Source organism: Anser brachyrhynchus (genome assembly GCF_964034855.1).
Source record: "Anser brachyrhynchus genome assembly, chromosome: 3".
Classification (NCBI taxonomy): Eukaryota; Metazoa; Chordata; class Aves; order Anseriformes; family Anatidae; genus Anser; species Anser brachyrhynchus.
The window spans coordinates 42,041,996-42,062,009 of NC_137696.1; the positions used below are offsets into that span (position 1 = coordinate 42,041,996).

The following is a 20,014-nucleotide window of genomic DNA, read 5'->3' on the forward strand; positions in this document are numbered from 1 at the left end:
ATACTGTAGGCTTTCATCAATTGTACATAAAGCCTTTGATAACTCTCTGAATAGGCTTGAGATCATTATGCCTGGGGCCAAGAGGCTCTCTGCAGTTTAAGATCTCATTTTCCAAACTTTTGGTCAAAAGGGTCTTTTTAAGTGCAGCAGAGAAAGGAACACTTTTTCCTTGAATATCATGATCACTCAAATCCTTACATGTACTATCTTTTCTATACCTAATTCAAACTTCACAACCTCAAAGTCTGAAGCAGGAGGTACTCACCCTATCCACATCAACAGCCATGTTTTCTCCTCCCCACCCTTCCCTTTCACAGCCCACATTATTCCTGGAGGAACTGGCCTTTCCCAGTTCTCTGCTTTTTCTCTTACCTTTCTGTCACTCGGATCTGCAAACCATGCTGTGCTAATCTTGTTTTGTTTTCAAACAACCTACTTAAAATTTAGATACACTAAAAGATTCTTATGCAGATTCAGGAAGGTAACCAGAGGTGGTCCATGGACCAAGGAAAAGCCCACGATTTTATGTTCAGCAGTTCACACCATGCTTTTGGCTTAGAGGCGTACTAAAACAGGAGAACTACACTGTTCATTTAGGTTAAAAGAGGGTACTGATTCTAAAGAGGAACAACTATTCCTAAATAGTGGTGAATTTTACTCCAAAGTGTTTAACTGTAATCCAGTCACCTATTTTCCAGTCATTTCCCTTTGAAAGCTAACCCTACATCAGTCTGAACTACTACAGACTCAAATCTATCTCATTCTCATTAATGTGGTGGTTTTGTTTCAGATATTTTAGAAGCTTTGGATAATAAGTAGCAAAAACATTATGCATTTAATTTGGTATCACATTTTGTATAAAATTAGTAGAAGCAGTCATCTCATCAAGGTATTTGGACTTTGCAGCTCCTACAATAGCTCAACCATTTCTTGCTCTTTAAAAGCATTTTGTGACAACTGGTAAGTAACATAAGTGTGCTGACACTGTGATATCCTATAATTCACATTAGCAGCTGCACATACAATTACAGGCCTTCCCAAGTAAAAACCTCACCAACTCCAAGGAGTTTTCTCCGAGCAAGAAAGGACTGAAATTCCTTTGAGTGATAGAGAGATCAACAGAAGCCTCTACAAGAGTTAAAACACAGTCTGATCCCGAGGGCATGCATAAAAATGCTACCTGCTGGTGACTGAAAGAGCACAATTTTCAGACTCTATTCAGTTCTACTGAATTTCAGCTGGTATTTTCCGATATGTAATCGTCAGAAAGGGATCACAATTACCCTCTTCAAGCAACCATTTCAGCATTCCAGTGTTCATAGGAGGGTCTTAATGGGCCATACGTTTTGAGATTAATCAGTTCCCTTTCCCTGCCCCTGATTCCCTGCCTCACAAGAGGGCTGCTTACCAGCAAAATTTGATTCAGCTCCTTACAGAAAACAGCATCAGCTGTTCATTTGTGAGCCAAGCCTAGGGAAGATCACAGGGAACCAGATCTTTGTTTCTGTCTAGTCAAAGAGCGGCTAAACGTGGAATCACATAAAACAGGGATGGTGGGGACAGCCAGGGTCACGTACTCCATCTCCTAATCTCCAGGTAGGGACAATTTTGTCTAAGCACTACTTAGCAGATAATTCTCTGACTTACTCCTTGGAGATTCCATCGGTGAGTTCCCATAATGCCTCCATGAAATTTATTTGAACTGTCTGTATCATTAGAGAGGTTCTTTTATATCTAACATACAACTCCAGTTAAAGACATCATTACTACTTCTGGTTTTTCTGGCTGTAGACATATACTGAATTACTAAATTCAGTAGTATATAAATTTGCATTTGTTTTACTTACTCCTGATAGCAACTGCTTTTTCTGCAGAACTGGTTGAATAGTAGGGTGTTATTTAAGACTTGCCCTACACTATTTCAGCAGGTGAGCCCTACAATATCACAAAACTTTTTATTTATTTCAGCGGAACTCAAAGAAAAGCTGTAATTCATTCCCCACAACAAGGTGCTATTTAAGGCAGTCTGGAGAAGAAGATCCTAAGAAGGGATCAATATCCTAGAAATTACAATAGTAGGAATATTTTTTAGTGCCTAAAGTTACCATAAGTCAATTCTGAGCCACAGTGTGTCTCTTCCAGAATAATGTGTTTCTTTTTTTTTTTTTTTTGTGATACTTCAGTAAGAAAATACAGTCACATTTCAAGGTACTCTACCATTGCTGTCAAGTTATCTGGACTGTCTAACAAAAGCTAATTTACAATGGGAGGGGTCTACAAACAGGCGCCATTAAGTCTAGAGCGATGAGACTGACTTCTCCCTGGACATCAGTATGACAAAGTTATAATGTAGAAGGGTACTATAACTCTGTGTGAAGTACAAGGTTTCCATCCCAAGGAATTCTTTTACTTCTTTTCTATTCCTCTAAGCTAATACACAGTGAGGCTTCTATTCTTAATCTATTCTTGAGGGAAGGCAAGAAAAATTAATTAATAGACATTTGCAAGTAAGTAACTAGTGCCTTCGTCTTTTTTTTTTTCCCCAAAATCATGAAAATCAGAGTTCTAATTAAGATGGGATAACAGATTCATCTTCCTAATGTTCTTCCCCAGCAGGGTTTTGTAACTCTAACAGTAAGTACATAATGAAAATTATATGTATACGGGGTAGAGAGATCTAGAATGTTCTGAAAAATACATAGCAACATTGTTTTCTGTACATTAAAGAAGAAGCAAAGCTTGCATCTCCTTATTATCTCAAGTTGCAGAGATCACTAATCAAAGTTATTCTTATTACTTGATTAATTTCCAGTCTGATACAGATACTAACTACATAACCAAACACTAAAATCCTTTCAAAGTGCTTAAAGACAAAAGCTACCATCGTTATTCCCTGACTGGACAATTAACTGTGACCCTCTAAATAAAGCGAGAATTTCAACGTTTGAAGGTTGTAAAGAGACTATAAAACTTACTGTCAACAAACAGTCCATTACAGACCAGCATCTGTGGGATGGTAGATTTTTTTGTGTGTTTTTTGTTTGTTTTGCAGGAAGGGAGGTGTTGAATCTGTTAGCAGATTCCAGCCACTATCTTTTCTATTTCCACGTTAGCAAAAGTAGAGGAAAATGGCTGGGAACAGCAGTCCTTATAGTAACTGGAGCTGAACAGAATCAGACTGGAAAGTTTTGAGTAATAGATTCTCCTTAGTGAATATTTTTTAAGACAAAATGAACCACCTAGGAACCATGAACATTATTAAAAGGTAAACAAAAGACATTTTCACAGAAGATGAGCTAAACAATTGTGAAAGCAATGAGACTGAACCAATTTTCCTAATACAAATAATAATTCAGTTTTCTTAATATGTGTTGTTTAGTTCTTTTCTTAGATCAAATGCTTTTGTCTTAGATCAAACTATCATCGCATAGTGATCTGCCCAAATGTGACTCAGGTTCACTAGAGCATAGATCCACAACACAACAGTCACATATTTTCCAGATAAAATAACTGTAATTCATTTCCAGTTTTACCAACCCTTCTTTGGTGCATGGCTATATCTTAATGCTTATGAATAGCACTGTGGGTTGTGGTTTTTTTCTGGCTATAATACCAGTCACTCATACCAACAAATGTTAAATACTAATGTAGGGACCTATGTTGCAATCTGTTCATAACTTAGTAGAAAGACCAACTTCCAAAAATAGTTATTCACGTGCCTACGGAAGCCAATAGGGATAGCTGGCAGAATTCAAAAAGAATAGGCTTGTGTTGCAATATGCAAGAGCTTGGGCACTCTAAAAATCTCACTACCTGCAAAAGCAAGTGCTTTGGAAAGCCTACCTCCTCCTTCTGCACAAGTTAATGTGAGTGGGTTCTACAGCTACCTATGAGTGTGTATAGTTACCAAAAGTCAGCCATCCAAAAAGGAGGAAAGAACCTACTGAGAAGTATATGGAAATATTCCCCAAACTGCTAAACTCTGGAGATTACTGATCCTTCTGAATCCATGAGAATTAATAAAAATCAGAACACCAAGAATCAGTTTAATCTGCAGAAGGCCACCAGCACACACTAGCATCAATAGGAACCTGTGTAACTTCAGGCACATCAACGCAGCTGGTGGCTGCTCTACAAAGACTATAGGATCATATATGCCCTGATGAACCAAAGGACCCTCTAGGAACTTCACAAATACCCAGCCAGAATTTATTGGTACATCAGTGCTGTTTTCCACTTCTGAATAGACAAATGTGTTTGGCCTCCCAGTTGTTGCTCCAGCCAAGTATTATGAGAGTGAATGAGTTTGTGTGAACTGTGTGAAGGAATAAATGGACAGTGTGGCTAATTATCAGCTATTAATAACAACAGCATGGCTCTATTATTAATAACAGCTGCATTAATAAGAGGTGTTTTAATTAATACTAGTTGTGATCTGTGTCTTCCCCCCTACCAAGGAAAAGAGAATTTATAGCACTCCTTTTTCTGGTCCTTACTATGTGATTGGCTCTACTGCTCCCCAACAGGAACAAGCAGTGTCAGCATGCCCCTGCAAGCTTGGATGAGGAAAAAAAAAATGAAGATAAAAGAAAGGAACGCACTTTGTTATTTTAAACTACTTACTTGGTAGGGGTATAGAGTAACACCGTTCGTTCTCGACAAAGACCAGGTGCCGTCAAGGTACTGATGAGCCTGAATAGCCACAGAATTAAGAACGTTACCATTGCTGGGGCTGGTGGCCATTTGAAAGCTGACCTTGGCTTGGTGTCCAGGAGAGCCATTTTTCTTCTCCACCCCATTGACAATTCCTAGACTGTTGGGTTTTCCACTGTGTTTGTTGGCAACAAAGCCAGTATAATTAGACGTAGCATAAGGAGCAGGCATGTATGCCCAGTCCCTGGGCTGCAAGCTGCCCATGTGCCGGGAGCCCACTAACGTGGGGATGTTGGAGAGGGGTGGGGGAGATCCTGGCGAGGCATCATAATGTTCTGAGTTGGCAGCCTGCTCTAAGGTCAGCACCATCTGAATGGCCTCTTGCTTCAGCTGGTTCAGGTGTGTGGCACAAACATCGCATCTGTTGTCCTTCTCGTTCCATGCCTTCCGAATGGTATTGGGAACTTGGAGCTTGTCATGAATCACTGAGGAGAAACACGGGTCCTAAAGAGCAAACAGAGAAGGGAGGGGGGGACAGGAGAGAAATATTTAACCACTGTCACCACAGTGAAACATTATTACTGCTGATTGTGCATTTCAAAAGCCAATTTATGAGATAAGCTTAGAATGCAAACAAAAGCCATTAGATACAGTCAACATACGCCAGCAGCAGTTAAACAAAAATGAGAAACTGGATCATGTAGGAAAAAAAAATTATTTTACTTTTACTGATAAATGACAAATATTATAATTCCAATGCAAGCTGCAATGCATGGCAGGGAGAACGAATTAACCTACTTCACACACACCACTGCACCTAATTTCTGACTTGAATGAAATCTACTTTTAGTTACACAGGTGAGATCAAGAGCAACTCCCCTAAAATCAATGGGCTTATAGCAAGGTTCACTATCTACTCATCATGTGTAGCGAATAATTTTCTCCTTGGAAAGTGTATTTTTGAGACAAAACCATGTGTGATTTAAAACCACTTACCTCATATCTTTACCTCATAGGTAGAGTTTTCAATGTCAGTGGTGCTCTCTGTGGAGCCACCCCAATCTGACTACAACGCTGGCCCAATCTGCACAGTAAGTGCTTCAGCAAGTTGTGATGCCAAACAGCAGTCATAGCAGGGCTTATCACCAAACCTGACTAGTTATGTAGTATTGTGTGGTCTCACAAATGCAGAGCAATGATGTTATGCAGAACAAACCATGACAGCTACGTGATGGAAACTAACATTTCTAGTGTACTCATCTGAGGTTCTCTCTTTACATGCAAAAAACAGGAGTTCTAGACCAGCAATGCTGGAAGTGGTGGAGAATATGTACATATATACACATACATATGAATGCACATACATATATGTACGTAACCAAGATAAGGTAGGTGAGGAAACAGAGCTTTATACTTGAGTCACTGGTTATGGAAATTTCACACAATATTTTAGTGCTTTTACAGGCCAGGCTTCCCCTCCTTAAGTTTTGGGGACTTATTGGTGAATTTTGTTCTAATTATTAAAAAGATTTACATGCAGTAGCATCAGAATCTATTTTTTTTCTTCTTCTTTGAGGCTTTATCAGCTTAAGCAGGAAAGTGAAATCAAACTGGAAAAGTAGAAATTAAAAAAAATCCAAAAATAGAGACCACCCTTATCGAGTAATTTGATGAACCCCATGCCATCAAAGATAGACAGATTTCATGTCTTGATAGTTTAGCTACACTGGGAAAAAATGAGTAGGGGTATCATATAAGGAGGGAGAAAATTCATCGGTAAAGGGTCACATTCATTATGATCCATCTTTATTATATACTCAAGCATTTTATTTTCACTGTTTAACTACCGTGAACAGCTCCTCAGCATGCAGTGATTAATTGATTCATAAATCATGGCGCCTCTTTATGCACAGCAGCAAAAGAGCAGTTCTAGCCCCAGAAGCCCAAGAGAGCCATATAAGCTGATGGGAAACAACAGGAGGCTGAGATCTGATCAAGCCTCAAACTGGTCATTTCTATTCCATGCACAAAGGGGGTCAGGGCATCAAAGTGTGTCAGGGAGGCAGGAACTGGATTCTGCATCAGCCCTCCCCCCTTAACCTTCAGGAAAGTGGCTGATGGAAATCAGGGGGAAAAAACAGGAAGCAAAAGATGTCAAATCCTATTTTCCATCCAAGACCACAACTAGGTCAACAGATCACATCAGATATAGGCACCCCATCCATGATGCCAGGTACGCAGGGAGAGGACTCTACTTTTCCCTTAATGCACAAAGCCATCCATACAGCTGAAGTGAGGTCTGAGTCTTCTTTCCAGGCTGCTCAGTGTCAGTCCAGGAAAAATCCTTGCCAGCTCTTCCTGCAGCTAGCTAATGCCACAGAGCTGGTGGTTGTTCTTTGAAAGTTAACTTCCCTTAAGCAACTGGCCTTGAACCCAGGTACTTACACAGCATTCAGATCCAGCAGCAGTTTAACATGGAAATTCCTGGATACTATGATAAATATTCCAAGGAAATAAAGTCTTCTCTTCAAGTAAGCAAATGTCAGCATGATATAAATATTCAAGTAGCACACCAGCTTTAAGGAGTGCTGGACAGCAGTGAATCCAGCTTCATCTCAGTGTTAAAACAAACATCAGATCATTCTCTGATACAACAATAAACAGAGAAAGAGGAAGGAATACTGTTCCTCCTCGGGAGTAGAAAGGAAGAAAACAGACACCACCTGAATTGATTACTGCTACAACTGGCCCTCGTTATCTATCAGACTCCCCTAGATAGATAGCTCAAAACTGGATCCAGGTCCGGAATATGAAACAAAATCCTAAAGGATAGCAAATGAATTTGGAGAAACACAGGTTCCAGAAACGTTAGTCACAGTCTGTTCTCAACAACAATAAAAAAATGCTAGAGCCCATTACTTTGTTATTCTGCACTGGCCAGCTCCAGTGTAATTTCACAGAAGAATTAGTGGGCAGACTTGCAACACATCTAGGGGAAGGTCAGGGCTGGACAGTCACAGCACCCTTGTTTGAAGAACAAGGAAATGCAGCTAGATGACATTATGTTTCATTATTTCATGTGCAAGCAATCATCTGCACACATTTCCCTACAGAATGCCTATTAGTTCAATAAACAGTATCTTGTCCCATAGGCCTGTATGAAATAGCGATGGGCAAACCCCATGAATATGTGGTTTGTGCTAGCTGCACTGAGCAGCAGGAGTTGGAAAGGTTATACTCACTACTAAAACTTGTGAGGTCTCAGAATCTCCATACACACTGTCATGAGAGCAGATTTGCTTGTGAAATCTGAGGTTGACACTGGAAATACCATTTATATTTTGGCACTCATTTCCAGTCCTGACAGAACAAAGTACAGTGACACTGAAATTGAAACAGAACTTTAAAAGTCACATAAGAGTTTGGTTTGAGTTCAGGGCAAAGGTTCACGATGGTTTCTCTTATTGCTCTAATGGTTCACCCATCTTTAGTATAAACAGCATTACTATAAACTCCTATTCCTAGAATAAACAAATGAAGACGTGTAAGAGGTTTGAAAGCTTCAGGAGATCAGTCACAACATGGACCACAGCAAAAATGCACAAGGCAAGCACCGAACTAAACAGAGCACTGAACTGAACTTGTTTGCAAGGAGCATTTTCGCATTGAGTTTTCAACCTCAAGTAAATACCAAAGCCAGCTATGTTTGGCTGTTGACCTTCTCCACTCTGGCCATCTATTAATTTATCCCTCATCTTTGGTCCTGAATTATAAAGCTACATTGGAAATACAGTAGAGTTAAGGAAGTTTTGCTTTTTAGAGAGCCGTCATAGACAGGGATGCTGAGGAATTCTTGCTTTACCCAGTAAGCAGGCACTAGTTAAAAAACATTGAAGTTCACAGCTGTAACAGGGTAAATGCAGCCCTGACCTCAGGGAGGAGGGGGGAGAGCACAACTGTGTGATCATGTAAGGTAATGCAGAAGCATCCTCTCTTTGTCTGCCTTCGTAAAGCTGTACCTTGCTCTACAATTTTCATGACATTGCAACTCCATCACTGGAAAGCAGATCAGGAAGAGCAATTCTTTCCTTCCTGCTATCCAGCATGGCGCCCATCTCCCTCTACAGAGAAAGCAAACAAACACTTTTAGCATGAAGGACAGTGTTTCACACACACTCGCACAAAGCTCAAAAGGAGACGGGGCACAAGCAGGCAGAGCTCAATTGGTGCAGAGAGTAGCAGGCCAAAAATAGGATGACCAATTTGCACTTTTACATGTTACGTGGAACCTAGCTGATCAGAGGTTCATAAGCAAATATTTCGTATGCACGCTACTTGTTTCGCAAACCAAGAAGGTCAACAGTAATGTAGGGCATGCAACTGTGCAAATCTTAAATTTGGTTCAGCCAACTGTAGCCAATCCTATGTCATTACCTCAGAGAAAACTCCACTTTACAATGGATCTCAAAACCTGCTTATCAAATTTTGGTTTTCAACACCAGTATTATTCATTGCTCTTCAGGGAAGAACAAAGCAGTCAACACTAGCTAGATCACAGAGGTCAGTTTCTGCTTGGAGATGCTCACAAAAAACTCATGGATTTCTCTTGTTTCTGAGAGGGTCCAGGCAGCAATGACCACCGGTATGTAATCCATCACACAAGGAGAGGGGAGAAGTAGGGGGGAAAGCAACAATCAAAGCTCTGCCCTGGAAAGTGTGTTCTCCAGATTCCCATTCTCCACAGGCAGGGAGTAAAAGAACTAATTAAGAAATGTAAGTAGGAGGGGAGCCTTAACCCTGATAAAAAACACATGTTTTTCCATGACTGTGCAAACATCTCTGCTCTAAACACAATCATGCTAGTCCACGGTTGGTCTCTATTTAAAAATAAATAAATAAATAAATAGTCATCTTTTTCTGTTCTCTTTTCTCTCTTGAGGGCTCACTTTCTAACCTAATAAAAAGATTATACTTGTAAATTTACTTTCCAGAGGCACTTGGGCTATTTTCCAAGTGACTCTGCATCCTAACTTAAACATATCCTATCATCTTCTAGGCTACATTTCAGAGATCTGCTGTTTTCAGCATTCCAGAGCCCCAACAGTTGAAAAACAGCTTCTCACTGTTACAATGGCACCACTTCTGTTAAAGCAAAAGCATGTTCAAATAAGCCTAAGTCAGTGGGAGTTTTTCCTCAAATAAGTATGACAGGAGAGGGACCATGACTATAAATTAGTAGGACTGTACCACCAAACTGAGCTGGGAGCCTTCAGATAAAAACCAGTTGCTTTTGCTAAGACTGAATCATCTGAATTATCTAAGGTGACAGGATCTCTGCTAGCACAAGCAGCCTTTGCTAAGTAAAAGCAGAAGTTGTACGTGAACAAGACCAACAGGGCAGTGCGATGGCCTCCCTTTTTCTTTTGCTCCGCATATCTCAGCTCCCTTGCTAGAAAAGGAGAACAGATTTCCCTCTTGTCCTTCTGGAACCCTCTCCTCTCCCTGGCAGGAGCATCCCCCTGCAAGCGTTGTTACTGCACGCTGGGAGACGGCAGAGAGAGCGGAGAGGGGGCAGAGAAGGGGGGAATCCTGAACTGGAGGACTGTAAGGAGGACAAAAGGTGAGACAAAGGTTGTAAGGGAAGAGAAAGGGAGTAACGGAAGAGGCTTTTTACATGACCCTGTTTCCGACAAGCTCTTGCAGAGAGACTCTCTCATCAACTGCAGTAAAAACCTCCACAGTGTTATCATAACCCACCTCTTTAGCTAATAACATTTTTGTCCCTCAAGCTTCAGGAATTGCTTTCTGATGATGATGTGAGCCTTCACTTTCACAAAGGCCACAAGAATTCTCCTTGTCCTACAATGAGCATCTCCAGAACACATTTATGGGACGTAGGAGCAATTTTTTCATAGAGCAGGGGAGGGGGGGAATCATATCATGATCCTCTCTGGTATAGTCAACAGTGTCAAGGAGTTTTTCATGAGCTGGCAGATACTACTGACATTTGGACTTTAATAATTTAACGTTTGTCAGTACAAACCAGCCACTCTGCAGCCAGAGAAACGCACTCCTTTGGTTTAGGCTCTTTGTCTTCTTATCTGAAAGAGACAGATAAAGTCTGAGCGAGACTCCCTCTCACAAACTTGCCGCAGCAGGAAGCAGGAGAGAGAAAACACTGGAAAAACAGGAGGATTAAAAAGGGGGAGGAGGAACAGAAGAAGGGGCAAAACAAAAAGTGGTTTTCTAATTGCCCAATGGATCAGCTTATGGCTCTGATGATGGATCAGCCTGACAGACTTACAGCTGCACACATCTGGCACACAGGTGTTTGTGTTCGCATTTGATAGCTAGACAGCAGCCAGATTTTTAATTGGGTTGGGAAGAAGAGATGGAATAGCAGCAGGAAAATCTAAATATACACTCAATGGTGCAAATCCAAGCCTTGCCCAATGAGCTCTGCTGTTCAGCTGTCTGGGGCTCTGCAGCCCAGACTTGAATCTGTGACCAGAGCATGCAGAGGGTGTCCTGCAGGGATGTTTCTTCTATAGCTACATGGTAGACAAACTCAGCCCTTGCCAAAAGGGCAGAAATTGTCAGCTGCCTTTCTGTAGCACAAAAAACAAACACAAAGCAGCACCGGCCTCTTCACTTGTACTGGAAAAAGCAGTGGGTCTATTCTCTACTTCCAGCCTGGTGCGCTCCTGCCCAAATGTTGACAGATTGCATCTGCTTTCCTAGCCGCCAGAGCACACTATGAGCTTGTGTTCAATTGATTATTCACCTTGGCCCCCCAGTACTTTTCTGCATCACTGCTGTAAGCAGTCTTGTGTCATGTACCAAACCTAGATGTAGCACAGATGTATTGTTGCTCAAGTTTCCAGTCACCCCACAGAACTCACTTGCCATAGTTGCCTTTTCACTAAACTGGTCGCCAGCCTCAAATTTGACCTAGCTATTGCTAGAATGAGATGCTTTCTAGAGCCTACAAACTGCTATCTTTATCATCCAGATGTTTAGCCTCACTCCTCACCAGAGTGGCAAATGTAATACTTTTTTTTTTTTAATCCACAAAAACCTTCAGAATGCCATTCACAAAGACACTGCTCTTGTTGGCATCCTGCACCCACCCTTTCAAACCCACCTGGGATAAGCACAAAGCATGACTGACCTATAACTACATGGGCCAGACCTGTTAAAATACTGGAATAACATTTGTTTTTCTTTGATCTTTTCAATTTTTCCCATTATTCCAAGCTTTGGTAAGCACTGAATCAACAGATCACATGAACCTCTAGGTAACCAGGCTACAGTAGCAATTATTCTTATAAAACAACTCCAGATTTTCAAAGCTTAGCTTGCTTTTCCTGTGAGAAGAACATTGCAGTCCTTTGATGAATGCCAGCACTGAGCAAGTATTGACGTTGTAACCAGCGATTTCTCAAATAGGTGTCATACCCGAAGAATGGTAACTAAACATCACAAGTGTGAAGGTCAGGACACTATCTGTGACACCTACATACTTACTGTACTCATGATTTACAAATGGATTTGCAGCAAGCTGAAATCTCTTGTAAATGCTATTCAAACATAAGAATCATATTCCGTTTATTTTAAGCAAACAGTCATTAGCAGAATTATTGTTTATTTCATGGCCCTCTCATTCTCAGAAGAGCTATTCAGAATGTAACTTTATCAAATCTTTTCAGCTTCAACGCCATCTACAACTGACCTGCATCAGAAACTCAAAAAGATTGTGTCCTATTCAGCTTACTTTTGTGTTCTGTTTTTGAAAACCATTCCTGCATGCTCACTCCTGTGCTTTTCTCTCCATACGAAGAAACGTAAGTATCTTCATATTGCAGGCATATTAACTAAGATCACTGTTCTGGAGAAAAAAAAATACCTGTAGACTAACAGAGGTTATTTTATAGTGGGTAAAGAGATTTGCCTTTGCACGTCTGATCTTCCTTTCTCTACTTGGTTTTCTTTATTCCAAAAAGCTGCATGAATAAAATTTTACCTGCATTTATCTGTATTTAATGCAGAGATTCTGACCTGAGCTAACTCTCCTTCATCTTGGATATGCTCTTCTCAAGCAACACTCATTCAGAATCTTTTCTCTAATTTCTTTTCTGTCGCTATTGGATTTCTTCCCTCCTTCCCAGCTTGACTGGTGAGGAGCTGGGAAGGTCAAGGGTATGAATTGACTAAACTCAGCCCATCACAAGCTTTAGTGCAACACTTATTACGGTCTGTTAAAACCTGAAGAGTCCCTATATGCAGAGCTTTACTGCAATTTAACAAAGCCATTTGAAATTCACACTTTAATTAAATTGACTTTCTTCAATGTCCTTGAATATGAAAACACCAGACAACCCAACTAATCTTAATCTTAGCAAAACTGTAAGTAAAAGTAAAATCCTGCCCACTTTATTCAAAACAGATGGAGCTCATCTGTGTGCCAGCTAGGAAACAGAATTTTCTTCCTGACCTCTGGGAAAGTATATCACAAAGACAATATCCACTTTGCAGTAATAATGAAGTCTCTCCCGTGCAACTTCACAGTCAGAGACACAAAAATTTGAAATATATTTGCTTCTTTGCTGTTTTCAGTTTGCATTAGATGGATAACATTGTTAAAAACACGTAATTTGGAAATAGGAGCAAGTCTCCCTTCTGCACTGATTCTCAAATCTTTGCATATGTGGAGCATTACAAGCTGCACGCAGACCTGCTCTTATCACTCAGCAGCAGTCATATCTCAAACTAGCACTGACTGGAGATTTTTACCAGCTTTTTATTCCAACTGAACTAAAGAGCATACACCTCAGCATCTGGAGAGCTGTTACATGCCTTGTTTAGGAGTTATTTCCTTCACATGAATGGACCCAGGATGAAGTGGGCACTGTGAAATCTGGAGGGCTGGTTAAGACATGGAGAACAGTCCCAGGATCACTGTGCAACCCCTGAGGTTACAGAGGGAGAAAGTGAGATACCTACTTGAAGCTGACAGTGAGAAATAAGGGGGAAAAGCAGTGGAATGATCTATGAAAGAACATATATTTTTTCCAAACTGATTTCTGATATAAATAATTTGAAGGCCTAGCTGATGGGGTCAGCAAAGATTTGGAATTGCTGACCTAGGAGGAGAATCACATCTCTGTTAATGTGTTGTACCCACTCTGCTTTCCCGAAAGACTTACGCTGCATTTCAGGTGGAAAGAAGTTGCACAAGAGCATCCTGTTATCAGCTCTGAGGTTTGACAGCACCTGTTTCAAACGTCCTCCTTGATGTACAGCAGGCCTGAGGTGGGCTGCTGGTTTAAATGGTAGCCACACATGAGGTGCTGACAGCCACTTGCTGTGTAGGCAGCTAATGTCCCCTTCTGTCTAGCCATGCAGACTCTCCTAGCCTCAATTTCACCTGCTAAATCCCTTCCCTCAGTAGTATTGGGCCTGTTAGCATTTACAGCCTCTTTCTCACCCCCAAGCCCTTCACCTGTAAAAGGGCTGTCCTGCTTGGTCCTGCCTTTGGATTCTTCACAAACTCCCATTGTGTCCAAGATGAAACTACATTTCTGTGACTCAGCATCTTGGAAATCCCCCTTTTTTCCACAGAAAGGGCAAAACACCACCGTCCTGCTTCCTTCCTCCACGCAAAACAGTACCTACACTTCCCCTCCGGCTTGCACAGCCTTTTGCAGTCCTGCCTCTGGCTCCCTGGGGCTAATGGGTGTGCAGAGCCCCCAGACCAAGCAGGTCCCCTCTGCCCCTTCTCCTGCCCCTGAGCCCTGCCACTCCGCTTCACCCTGTGCTTTGCTAATCCCAGGTTCAGGCTAATCGATACCACACTGATCACACTGGATGTGCGTGACACTATTCATTATTGTTATTAGCATCAATACTGTGAACCGAGCAAAGAAAAATCCCAGTGCAAGCACTGAAATTTCATTTTAACAGTTTTAAATTATCCCAGTGTGGGTTACACTTGCATGTGAAAGCTTCTCAGCTTTGATGTAATACCAGACATTAACCAGATATAGCTTTGTATTTATAGCCATCTCCATTAACACAATTATATTAAGAGCATGTTAATGATCTAATTATCAAAATTGTCTAATTATGTTTTTGCTTAATTTCTTTTGTGTGCATGTGATAACTTGTAATTATTGCCTGTGATCCCTGGAACCCCTAAAATGAGATGTAACATATCAAAGACATTTTTCTTTAGAAGTGAAATTTGGGTATGTAAATATACTTCTCTCTTTAGGATTTTATCACTATTGATGACTCACTCCAGTGAGATCCAAGAGACTCCTATACTCTACAAATTTCTCATGTAAAGTATTTTAGATACATTTATACCATTTTTATGCCTATATAAGCAAAATTACAGATAGACAAAAACAACCTAAAACCAAGAAAAATGCACCACAAAGGTAAAATCTTTATCTTAAAGGGTGCTGAGTGCCCCCAACTCCATGCAGTCAGAGTAATCTAAGGGCATTAGGGCAGTCATGAAAGGACGTTTATTCCACTTAGTATAAAGGGCAGGAAGCTAAAGCACACCTCAGCTTTTCAGCTGGGAATAATTTCAGGAACAAAGTTGTTTGCAGGTTTCCACCCATTTGCTAGATCAACTTATGTTTGGTTAGCACGGTATAAATATTTGGGGCATGCACAGAGGAGGTGGAAGAAAAAAACAAGACCATGAAAAAAACAATGGAAGTAACAAGAATCTGCCAGCTCTCTCAGTGGGAAAAGAATTACAGACATGACCATTTCATATACAGCATGAGAACGGGACACCTTTGCACCAGGCAAAGCTCTGTTCTGTTCTCCAGCCTTGGGGCAGTTGCACTGTTTTAACCATGCCAACGTGGCTCAAGTGGTAGAATGTGTGTTATGACAAGCCCTCAACAAGCAGTCTTTCTCTCTGAAGTATGCTACAAACATACCTGCTAAATTTCATTAAACTCTGTGTGATTTTCTACTCCAACTATAAGCTAATTTGTATGCTTTAGCATATGCTTCAGGTCCAGTTCAGCATACTCTGACTGCATCTGCTGCAGTGGAGCTGGGGGAAGGGTTTTACAGGATTTGGCACTTTGCGCCAAGGGTAGGTGACAGAGACTGGGGTTGAGGGGCTGGTGAGTGCAGAAAGATGCACGAGGCAGATGAGAAGCTGTGGTCAGGATGGAAGCTGTGGGGCTACTGAGTGTAGCTTTATGTGAGAAGAACAGAGCTCCAACTCCACTCACTGTGGCTTTTGGAGACACCTAAGGACCTGTCTTTGGCTGCTCCCTCCCAAGGCACCCACCACACCAGCACTGGCCCAGGCCGACACGGCTGTCCCACACAAGGTACGGGCACGGCTCCAGAGGCTGCTGGGTCACTTGGCTGCCGGGCAGCTGGTGATCTGGGTACAGCAGAAACCTTCGTGGATCTGAAGCCAACTGAAAAAGAAACTATTTGGACAGAGTTGCCAAGGATAAGAAACCATCATATGAGTTAGGAAACCTGTGTTAGCCACTGGAACTTGTCTGGCCACCCTGCACAGATGAAGGATGTTGCCTTTAAGTTACCAGCAATTTTCAGCCCTGGGAGTTGGAGGGATGGGACACTGTTTATAAATACCTTCCTCAAGAGATCTCCAAGCATTCCTGTAACCATTCTGAAACGCATCCATGCTGTAACTACACAGCACAGAGTGCAATGTGATTCTGTGGGCCTTGATGCGTCCTCTGGGAACACTGCTGCTTCTGGAGACTTAGAGCCAGGACCAGCAACGTGGCCTAACACTAACTACTGCACTTCTCCAGGCTGGTTAATGCCCTGCTGCAATACATAACTTCATGGTCAGATATGTGAAATTAAGGAAACTTTGGGGCATAGCTAATAAACTCTTCTGTTGTCACTGATTAAAATAGGAACAACCCAAACCCAAAAAGCAGGCACAGTATCATTTCAGAACTATTAGGTTTGTTCAAAGGTGCCCGCACTGTCACAGACACCACAGCCTGTATCCCGTTCTCCACACCCTCACAAAATCCCAAGCAACTCCGAGGGTGGAGGATGTGACAGGGCTCAGTTGGAAGGCGTTCTCATCAGGGTCTCAATGAAAGCATTCAGAGCCGAGGGAGGCCAAGCACTCCCTTCCCCGCCCCTCCTCTCCCCTCACGCATCCGCTGACAACAGAAGCCTCAAGCCCTTGCTGAGGGACCACAGGGGACAGGCACATAATGAGCCCTCGCTGCTAAACAGCACGGTGTTGTGGCCCCCCGTGACACCGATCTACAAGTGTGGGCTAAAACATACCTCCCCCACTCCCGGCACCGCTCACGTTCAGTGCTCAATAAGCTGACTGCTGACAAGCCCAAGAGGGGATCAGCCTCTTGACTTGTGTGGTCTGATGAAGGCTAAGATTACAAATCTTTTCCCAAATAGTCCCCAAGTGAGCCATGCGAAAGAAAAAGAAAACTAAAAAAAAAAAAAAAGAAAAAAGAGAAGGGGGAAAGGGGAAGAAAAAGCTTCCAGTAGAGCCTGGTAACATTACCCAGCCTCAAATCAAAATACAATGTTCATCAGGTTACGGTGTCAGCTGAAAAGCTCTCTAAGCAGCAGGGAGGAGAATGGACTTCCAACCTTTGTAAAGATTAAAGACACTTATGACTTCAGATAATACAGGGCTCCTTGCGTACCCAGTCACAGCATAATCGATAGGGAAACGGGAATGACATCTGAAAGGATGAAACTGCTAGCTCTAGAGGCAGCCACTGCCACTATGGCACTGCTCTTGAAATGCATTGATTAAATCCCCCTACCAAAGGCAACTCCTGCAATTAATTTATCATTTCAAGACAGCAACCCTCTGTAAACTCGGGCTGCAGGTTCTTCTCTACTGATTCAGCTCTATAAGTTCAGAAATCAAGCCCAGTTTAAGAAAAATTGGACGTATCTGCCTATACAAAAAAGATTTAGAATAAGCAGAGAAAACCAGTGGCCTCCTGAAGCACCTTGTCAGAATTCCAGCAACCGCTGACAGGTAAACAAGTTATGAAACCTACGTATGTCCGGAATTTATCCAACATGCAAAAAATCTACTTTTTGTTATTTATTGAAAGACAACCTGACATCTGGATTTATATTTAAAAAAAAAAAAAAGAAGAAAAAAATAGTGTCAACATCATTCAGAAAAGCCTCTTCAAAGAACAACAGTGCAGGAAGGGGGAAACAAGGAGTTGTTATTCTACTGTCTTAAATTTCTTTTGTCTGAATAAATGAAAGCTGGATATCCAGAAAGAGAAAATAAATCCAGCTTCAGTTATGAGATAGAAAGCTCTCCTATCACTGCATTACCTTACTTTCCTTAAAGTTTCATTTGCAGAGTCTGGATGCTATTCATTTAAATTTGAAATTCGTCTCTGTTGCTCATGCATCTTTACTCCTCATTCACACACACCTGGACAGTTCCTTCAAAGAAATTGCTCTGTTCTTTTCTGAAGCAGATGGGGCATGGACTAAAGAACACAGTGCTCTGGAATGAGCACCAAACCTCACTATTTGCAGTACTCTAGCAGAAGAGCCAAACTGAGATGGAGGCAGAGCAAGAGTTGGAGGGCAGAAGGAGTCTGAGCAGATCAGAAGAAATGAAACGTACTGCTACGGCTTTAGGCAAGATTCACAAAGTATGGCAGTCTTGAGCATCATGCTTGTCCTCTGCAGCCAGCTCCTACAGCAGTACCTGCAAACTGCAGTTTGGTGCCCGAAGCCTTTAAACCAAGAGGAGCAACGTGGACACTTCAGCAGTGACACCTGGAAAAAGGAACCACTTAATGGTGGTTCCTTTTTCAAAGGAAAACAGCCAAACACAAGGTTATATCTTGCTGTTAATAAAGCCCCAGAGCTGTGTTCAACTCATTAGACCCTCTCCATCTGCTAAGGTGGCTGCAACATTCTCTCCAGGAGAGAATGCCCTTTAGGCCAACAGCACCTACCACCCCATGACAAAAAATCATCATGGTCATCAACCATGGTGATTGGTCATCAGTGAAGCCATGGACAGGCCCCGTTCAACTGACCTAATTTGAGACATTCAAGACTAGACTTCTAGACTGACAATAATCCATTCATTATTCTGTATTTCCTCTTTTTTATGTGTAGAGTAACACAGGCACAAAAGCCCTATGACACCGCACTGCTAAAGCTAGCAAGAACACTAGATATGTCCCATAAGAAAGAAGAAAAAAAAAACCACACACTGGGAGCTGTAAGAACCCAATCCCTACACAACACCGTTTTAAAAGCATACAGCTGCCCTACTTGTTATATTTTTTTGATAACCCATTCTTCCAAGTTTATGGGTGGAAACAAGTTTCAATGTACACTCAAATATCTCACTATATTTTACTTAATTACAATCATTTTAATTATTTTTCCACGTTATTTTTATGTGCAGTTTGATATTAATAATCAGAAGTGTTCCTCCAGCTCACAGCCTCTATCAGAAATTATTTCACACATTTTATCAATACTACATTAGCAACATGTAAGGTCTTCAAGGCTTTTCCAGAATTGATGCTAGAACACTGGGATCTTTCTGTTTTATTAATGTTTACAGGGTCTGCACTGATTACCATTGGGACTGGCAAGCTGGAGATGCTGGGAAGTCCAACTACTCCTCCACTCCCCTTTTCCCCCCAGTTTTAAATGCTTTTGGTTCTCTCAACTAAACCATACATTTAGTATTGTAATTTAACTCACTCTCCCACATCACCATCCATAGAATACTTTATGGCATGATCACAAAACTCCACCAGAGACCTTTTTTGGCATCCACTTCTATAGCATTTTGTGAATTATTATGTGAAACTTAGGGGACACGGAAAGAGAAGGATTACAGAGATATCACTTGGTATCCAGTGCAAATATAACTGTAACGAAGTTTGATTGTGTGTATATACATTCAGAGTTTTTTACGGCTTTTTCTTCTGCTTCTTCTTTTAAATTAAACATTGAATACACTACTGCATATTAAGGTCATTTTATTTCTAGGGACAGTTATGCCTGCACTGCCAAAACATTTTACACCATCTTTCAGAATAAATGTGAACCTCTGATTCTACACCCCACCTCCTGCCCCTGTATTCCCAGCCAGGCTTTGCATTTAATTGTTTTCACATCTATTCTTGGCAGCAAGTGTCAGCGATGTCAGATGCATGAGGTGGCCCAAGCACTTTAACACACAAATTAAGCTCTGAAATGTCTCTGTCCTGAACTCTTATGGCTAGTTTCCTCATGTTCATATTAGCATTTTTTAAAAAATTGACAGAGATCTTCTCTGCTACATAGTAACATG

General features: G+C 41.5%; 1 protein-coding gene across 5 annotated transcripts in view; it reads right to left on the bottom strand.

Moving 5' to 3' along the window:
- KIF26B (kinesin family member 26B) overlaps positions 1–20,014 on the bottom strand; it is a 293,782-nt gene that overhangs the window by 196,171 nt on the left and 77,597 nt on the right. For 4 of the 5 annotated variants that reach the window (XM_080586713.1, XM_080586717.1, XM_080586715.1 and 1 more), the window contains one exon: positions 4,624–5,157. In XM_080586713.1, coding sequence (XP_080442839.1) covers positions 4,624–5,157 — 534 coding nt within the window. The remainder of the gene's footprint in view (positions 1–4,623; positions 5,158–20,014) is intronic. The other variant, XM_080586714.1, reaches the window with a different exon arrangement.